General features: G+C 48.8%; 1 protein-coding gene and 1 long non-coding RNA gene across 10 annotated transcripts in view; both read left to right on the top strand.

The window, feature by feature from the left end:
• The window catches only part of LOC127929407 (thrombospondin-2-like), a 15,016-nt gene that overhangs the window by 3,051 nt on the left and 4,465 nt on the right, over positions 1 to 7,500 (top strand). Inside the window, exon 4 of the mRNA XM_052517368.1 lies at positions 2,647 to 2,744. Within this exon, the coding sequence (XP_052373328.1) occupies positions 2,647 to 2,744 (98 nt within the window). The remainder of the gene's footprint in view (positions 1 to 2,646; positions 2,745 to 7,500) is intronic.
• LOC127929408 (uncharacterized) lies at positions 96 to 1,841 on the top strand. Of its 9 annotated transcripts, none has more exons than XR_008134894.1 (4): positions 96 to 112; positions 383 to 463; positions 730 to 756; positions 1,081 to 1,841. It is a non-coding gene; the product is annotated as an uncharacterized LOC127929408 (long non-coding RNA). The 9 variants fall into 9 exon arrangements; XR_008134895.1 differs by lacking the exon at positions 730 to 756 and adding an exon at positions 784 to 810; XR_008134901.1 differs by lacking the exon at positions 730 to 756 and adding an exon at positions 649 to 702 and having other exon boundaries at positions 383 to 436.

Consider the following 7,500-nt stretch of genomic DNA (forward strand, 5'->3'; position numbering starts at 1 on the left):
GCAGGTACACACAGGAAACGCCATACAGCAGGTACACACAGGAAACGCCATACAGCAGGTACACACAGGAAACACTACACAGCAGGTACACACAGGAAACACTATACAGCAGGTACACACAGGAAACACTACACAGCAGGTACACACAGGAAACACTACACAGCAGGTACACACAGGAAACACTACACAGCAGGTACACACAGGAAACGCCATACAGCAGGTACACACAGGAAACACCACACAGCAGGTACACACAGGAAACACTATACAGCAGGTACACACAGGAAACACTACACAGCAGGTACACACAGGAAACACTATACAGCAGGTACACACAGGAAACACCACACAGCAGGTACACACAGGAAACACCACACAGCAGGTACACACAGGAAACACTATACAGCAGGTACACACAGGAAACACTATACAGCAGGTACACACAGGAAACACCACACAGCAGGTACACACAGGAAACACTACACAGCAGGTACACACAGGAAACACACACAGCAGGTACACACAGGAAACATTATACAGCAGGTACACACAGGAAACATTATACAGCAGGTAACACAGGAAACACCATACAGCAGGTAACACAGGAAACATTATACAGCAGGTAACACAGGAAACACTACACAGCAGGTACACACAGGAAACACTATACAGCAGGTACACACAGGAAACACTATACAGCAGGTACACACAGGAAACATTATACAGCAGGTACACACAGGAAACACTATACAGCAGGTACACACAGGAAACATTATACAGCAGGTACACACAGGAAACACTATACAGCAGGTACACACAGGAAACACTACACAGCAGGTACACACAGGAAACACTACACAGCAGGTACACACAGGAAACACTACACAGCAGGTACACACAGGAAACACCATACAGCAGGTACACACAGGAAACACCACACAGCAGGTACACACAGGAAACACTATACAGCAGGTACACACAGGAAACACTACACAGCAGGTACACACAGGAAACACTATACAGCAGGTACACACAGGAAACACCACACAGCAGGTACACACAGGAAACACCACACAGCAGGTACACACAGGAAACACTATACAGCAGGTACACACAGGAAACACTATACAGCAGGTACACACAGGAAACACCACACAGCAGGTACACACAGGAAACACTACACAGCAGGTACACACAGGAAACACCACACAGCAGGTACACACAGGAAACATTATACAGCAGGTACACACAGGAAACATTATACAGCAGGTAACACAGGAAACACCATACAGCAGGTAACACAGGAAACATTATACAGCAGGTAACACAGGAAACACTACACAGCAGGTACACACAGGAAACACTATACAGCAGGTACACACAGGAAACACTATACAGCAGGTACACACAGGAAACATTATACAGCAGGTACACACAGGAAACACTATACAGCAGGTACACACAGGAAACATTATACAGCAGGTACACACAGGAAACACTATACAGCAGGTAACACAGGAAACATTATACAGCAGGTAACACAGGAAACACTACACAGCAGGTACACACAGGAAACACTATACAGCAGGTACACACAGGAAACATTATACAGCAGGTACACACAGGAAACATTATACAGCAGGTAACACAGGAAACACCACACAGCAGGTACACACAGGAAACATTATACAGCAGGTAACACAGGAAACACCACACAGCAGGTACACAAAGGAAACACCACACAGCAGGTACACACAGGAAACACCACACAGCAGGTACACACAGGAAACACCATACAGCAGGTAACACAGGAAACACTACACAGCAGGTACACAAGGAAGCACCACACACCACACAGCAAACACCACACAACAGGTACACACAGCAGGTACACACAGGAAACACCACACAGCACAGGAAACACTATACAGCAGGTACACACAGAAACACCACACAACAGGTACACACAGCAGGTACACACAGGAAACACCACACAGCAGGTACACACAGAAACACCACACAGCAGGTACACACAGCAGGTACACACAGGAAACACTATACAGCAGGTACACACAGAAACACCACACAACAGGTACACACAGCAGGTACACACAGGAAACACCACACAGCAGGTACACACAGAAACACCACACAGCAGGTACACACAGCAAACACCACACAGCAGGAACACACAGGAAACACCACACAGCAGGAACACACAGGAAACACAATACAGAAGGCACACACAGCAGGTACACACAGGAAACAGCAGGTACAAATAGCAGGTACACACGGGAAACATTATACAGCAGGTAACACAGGAAACACCACACAGCAGGTACACAGGAAACACCATACAGTAGGTACACACAGGAAACACCACATAGCAGGTACACACAGGAAACACCACACAGCGTGTACACACAGGAAACACCACACAGCAGGTACACACAGGAAACACAGGAAACACCATACAGCAGGTACACACAGGAAACACCACACAGCGTGTACACACAGGAAACACCACACAGCAGGTACACACAGGAAACACCACACAGTAGGTACATCCAGGAAACACCATACAGCAGGTACACACAGGACACACACCTCTAACCCTGAAGTAAACCTATGTGTGTGGGTCCTTAGGTTCGCACACTGTGGCACGACCCCAACAACATGGGCTGGAAGGACTACACTGCCTACCGCTGGCACCTCATCCACCGACCCAAGACCGGCTTCATAAGGTACTTAACCTCCAACCCATAACACAAACCCTAACTCTAAATCTAAATCTAACTTTAACCCTAACTCTAACATTATCTCTAACTCTAACTTTAACCCTAACCCTAACCTTATCTCTAACTCTTACCCTAACCCTAACTCTAACCCAAAAAAAAGGCCCCTAGGCCCATAGGCCAAAAAGCCACTGCCCTGGCCTGGCCTGGCCTGGGACAAAGCCACTGCCCTGGCCTGGTACCTCCATATGCATATAGGGCTTGAGAGGACACATACAGGCCTAAAGGCCCTAACTCCCTATCCGGGTTACAGGCCTTTCTATGGGCATGAGAGGACACATACAGGCCTAAAGGTCATCACTCAATATCCAGGAACAGGCCTCTATCTGGGCATGAGAGGACACATACAGGCCTACAGGCCTTAACTCCCTATCCGGGTTACAGGCCTCATCACTCACTCAATATCCAGGAACAGGCCTCTCTCTCCTGGGATGAGAGGACACATACAGGCCTAAAGGCCTTAACTCCCTATCCGGGAACAGGCCTCTCTCTCCGGGCATGAGAGGACACATAAAGGCCTTTAGGACCTCACTCATCACCCGGGTAACACCCCTATATTTCCGGGAATGATTCCAGCAGGGGACACCCCCACCTCCACAACCTCGCACACCAGGTGAACCAGGGCACCCACTCTTAAGCTCCCTTCCCCGGACTACAAAGCATATAGCCGCGCTGTTACGAACCCCGTGCACCTGGTGACCCAAACCGGATGTCGTGCACCTGGTCACCCTAAGGCCACACTAATGGGTTACCAAGTGCTGGTGGTACTTTCCAGCTGGGCACCCACCTTTTTAGTCCGCTTGCCCACTCTCTCTCTGGGTCTCTGGACTCTGGATTCTGGACTTTGGGTTACCAGGTGCCGGTGGTACTTTGCAGCCGGGCACCCACCTTTCTTAGTCCGCTTGCCCACTCTCTCTCTGGGCCTCTGGACTCTGGACTCTGGGTTACCAGGTGCCGGTGGTACTTTCCAGCCGGGCACCCACCTTTCTTAGTCCGCTTGCCCACTCTCTCTCTGGGCCTCTGGACTCTTTCCCTTTTCTGTATACCTGTATACCTGGTAACTCATTTGTATTGAAGGATGAAGGTGGAGGAAGACGCCTTCCGTCCCGAAAGAAGGTTCGGCGCTCGATCCCGATACGAGCTTTAAGATACGCTATTGGAGCTGGAATTACCGCTGCTGCTGGCACCATACTTGATCCTCGTTAATGGATCCTCGTTAAAGGATTTAAAGTGTACTCATTCCAATTACAGGGCCTCGAAAGAGTCCTGTATTGTTATTTTTCATCACTACCTCCCCGAGTCGGGAGTGGGTAATTTGCGCGCCTGCTGCCTTCCTTGGATGTGGTAGCCATTTCTCAGGCTCCCTCTCCGGAATCGAACCCTGATTCCCCGTTACCCGTGGTAACCATGGTAGGCACAGAAAGTACCATCGACAGTTGATAGGGCGGACATTCAAATGAGACGTCTCCGCCACAAAGGCCACGCGATCGGCTCAAAGTTATCTAGAGTCACCAAAGCGGCCGGGGCAACCGAGATTGGCCCGCATGGGTTTTGGGTCTGATAAATGCACGCATCCCCGGAGGTCAGTGCTCGTTGGCATGTATTAGCTCTAGAATTGCCACAGTTATCCAAGTAACGTTGGAGCGATCAAAGGAACCATAACTGATTTAATGAGCCTTTCGCAGTTTCACTCTACCGGCCGTGTGTACTTAGACTTGCATGGCTTCATATTTTAGACAAGCATATACTACTGGCAGGATCAACCAGGTAGCCACTCATTTACATTACATTTACATTTAAGTCATTTAGCAGACGCTCTTATCCAGAGCGACTTACAAATTGGTGCATACACCTTATGACATCCAGTGGAAGAGCCACTTGCATCTAAATCTTTTTTTTTGGGGGGGGGGTGAGAAGGATTACTTACCCTTACTTACCCTATCCTAGGTATTCCTTGAAGAGGTGGGGTTTCAGGTGTCTCCGGAAGGTGGTGATTGACTCCGCTGTCCTGGCGTCGTGAGGGAGTTTGTTCCACCATTGGGGGGCCAGAGCAGCGAACAGTTTTGACTGGGCTGAGCGGGAACTGTACTTCCTCAGTGGTAGGGAGGCGAGCAGGCCAGAGGTGGATGAACGCAGTGCCCTTGTTTGGGTGTAGGGCCTGATCAGAGCCTGGAGGTACTCACAACATAGAGGTTGTACCTGGTCACACTAAGCAAAGAATAACCAGGGGCCGGTCCTATCCCGTCAGGGGAGGAGGCCCTGGTGCAATCCACCGTGCGCCCAGCGGGAGGCCCTGAACTGCCCATGACCGAGGCCACAGGTGCCGGGGTGCCGCTCGAGAGGTCTCTTGTCTAGCTGGAGGGTACATTCGGAACGCCATCAACCGGGCAAAAACAGAAACACAACCTAGGTCAGACCGCTTGGGTCAGCCGGGTAGGTCCACTTTAAAGACAGGGTTTGAGAATATGTGTCTGTGGCGCCGATGCGTTACGGGATGACCATCACCACATGCTTCGCAGCCTGGGTGTGTCACTCCCCGCACCGGAACACCAATGAAGGGCCACTGGGTCAGACAGTTCGGCTGGATCTCGCACGAACGGTGCGTGGCTGGAGTGTATTGAAATAGGGGGTCAATCGTCTCTGAAAGGGGGTCCCCAGATAGAGGCCAATCCACGTGGGGCGGGAGGAACAATCCATCAGAACACCAGCCAAAGGCCGGCCGATAGAGGCCCTCCCAAGTGGAAAACGGATGCAAATCGGTCAGAGGAAATTACACTGGCTGGACAACAGAGGAGAACCATGGAGACGCACCGTGAACCAAGAGTGGGACTGGACTGGAGAGCTAGCCCTCACCGGGGATAAACAATCACCAAGAGGTTGCCAAAGCGACGGGCACCTTCATTGGACCAGAACCATGGTCATTGATGAACCAAACCCACAAGGTAATGGGATAGAGCACCTGCCCAGGACAGAGCTCAATATCCTCCCACCACCAAGCTGGGAAACATGGATCAAAAGTTAGGACAAATCGGGCGCCGAAGGGGCTGGTCAAACCACCAAACGGCCCCCGGCAGAAAAGGTCCAAAGTACCATGGTTCTGAGGGGCTCACATCCCTCAAAAGTGTCCATTACCCATTTTCTATACGGGCTGAGCAGTTTGACACCACCCCCGTCTCTCTAGGACATGGAAGTCTTGTTGTCAAAAACCAGGTTTCTGATTTCGCACCGGTACCTGTCTGGTCCACCCGCCACTGAGTGTGTCATTAACGGGCAGGCCAAATTTTCGACATAAGCCCTGAACCTCACAGGGCTTCTGTGTGCCCCGCCATTGGGGGTCAAATTCAGGTACACCAAAACGTGAATAAATCAAAAGTACACCTCCAATCTGGATGTTTTTTTTTTTTTTTACACGAAAGGGCACATATAGACGAGCATTTCCATTTAATTGAAACCGTTTTTGTATAAAACATTTTAATAGGAAATCGTGTTTTAAGTTTTGGTGAAAAAGTGCACGTTACAGGGCGCATAGGTGCCTGTGGATGCTAACTTGTTTTACATGGTGTAATTGTTGCCCATCACGAGAGCAACAGAGGGTATGAGCCGAAATTTGGGACCTCTAGCCCTTCGGGAAGTATTTTTAATCATTTTTTGAACATTAGTGCCAAATTGTCACCTGGTGATTGAAAATCGGCATGTGGTAACCCAAAATGAAACACGGTTCTATATGCATTTACCGGGCTCCCTAACATTCATGCCCGCTATGGGAGTACTCTACTACGGCCCTCTATGAATGGGGGCCGTCCTGAGTGATTTATGGAAGGTTTAAAATATTTTTGTGGATGCGGATTAGTATTGGCATATATGCACCTGGTAACCCAAAAGTTAAAATACGGTTCTAAATGCATTTACCGGGCATTCTAATATTAATGCCCGCTATGTGAGCACCCTACTACGGCCCTCTATCAATGGGGGCCGTCCTGAGTGCTTTATGGAAGGTTTAAAATATTTTTGTGGATGCGGATTAGGATATACCTCTGTGCAACTGGTGATTGAAAATAGGCACTTGGTAACCCAAAAATTAAAAAATATGGTTCTAAATACATTTACCGGGACTCCTAATATTCATGCCCCCTATGGGAGTAGCGTACTACTGGGGAAAATTCACAGGAGGGCGCCAAAGGTACATTTATGGAGGTTTCAAAAATAGTTGTGAAAAAGTCCAAACATTTCAAAAATTGCACTGTTTTATGTGCAACTGGTGATTGAAAATAGGCACCTGGTAACCCAAAATGAAACACATTTTTAATAATTTTAATGCATAATGACACAAATATGAGGGTGAATTTAACACAAATATACCTCATTTAATCAGTTAATCATGGATTTATTTAACCCTCAATCAGTGTCCGGGCCCGGCTGGCATTTTGGGCAAATTACGGTACCGGTAGTGCCGTGCCTGCGTTTCCAGAGAGTGACACATATGGTCAGCAACAGTTCCCGGTCTGTAACTGAGCCTTGGTTAAAGTTCAACATGGCAACACTGCGTCAAATTGTACCGAAGGTCACTTTACTTCCAATGCCAAACTCTGCAAATATTTGGCCCACATACTTTCACAGATTACTGTACGGTTGACCACGGGATGTGATAAAGAAGAGTTCTGTGTCTGAGGTCATTCCACTCAGATGAGGCCTGATTTGATGGAAT

This window comes from Oncorhynchus keta, unplaced genomic scaffold (assembly GCF_023373465.1).
Source record: "Oncorhynchus keta strain PuntledgeMale-10-30-2019 unplaced genomic scaffold, Oket_V2 Un_scaffold_7257_pilon_pilon, whole genome shotgun sequence".
NCBI lineage: Eukaryota > Metazoa > Chordata > Actinopteri > Salmoniformes > Salmonidae > Oncorhynchus > Oncorhynchus keta.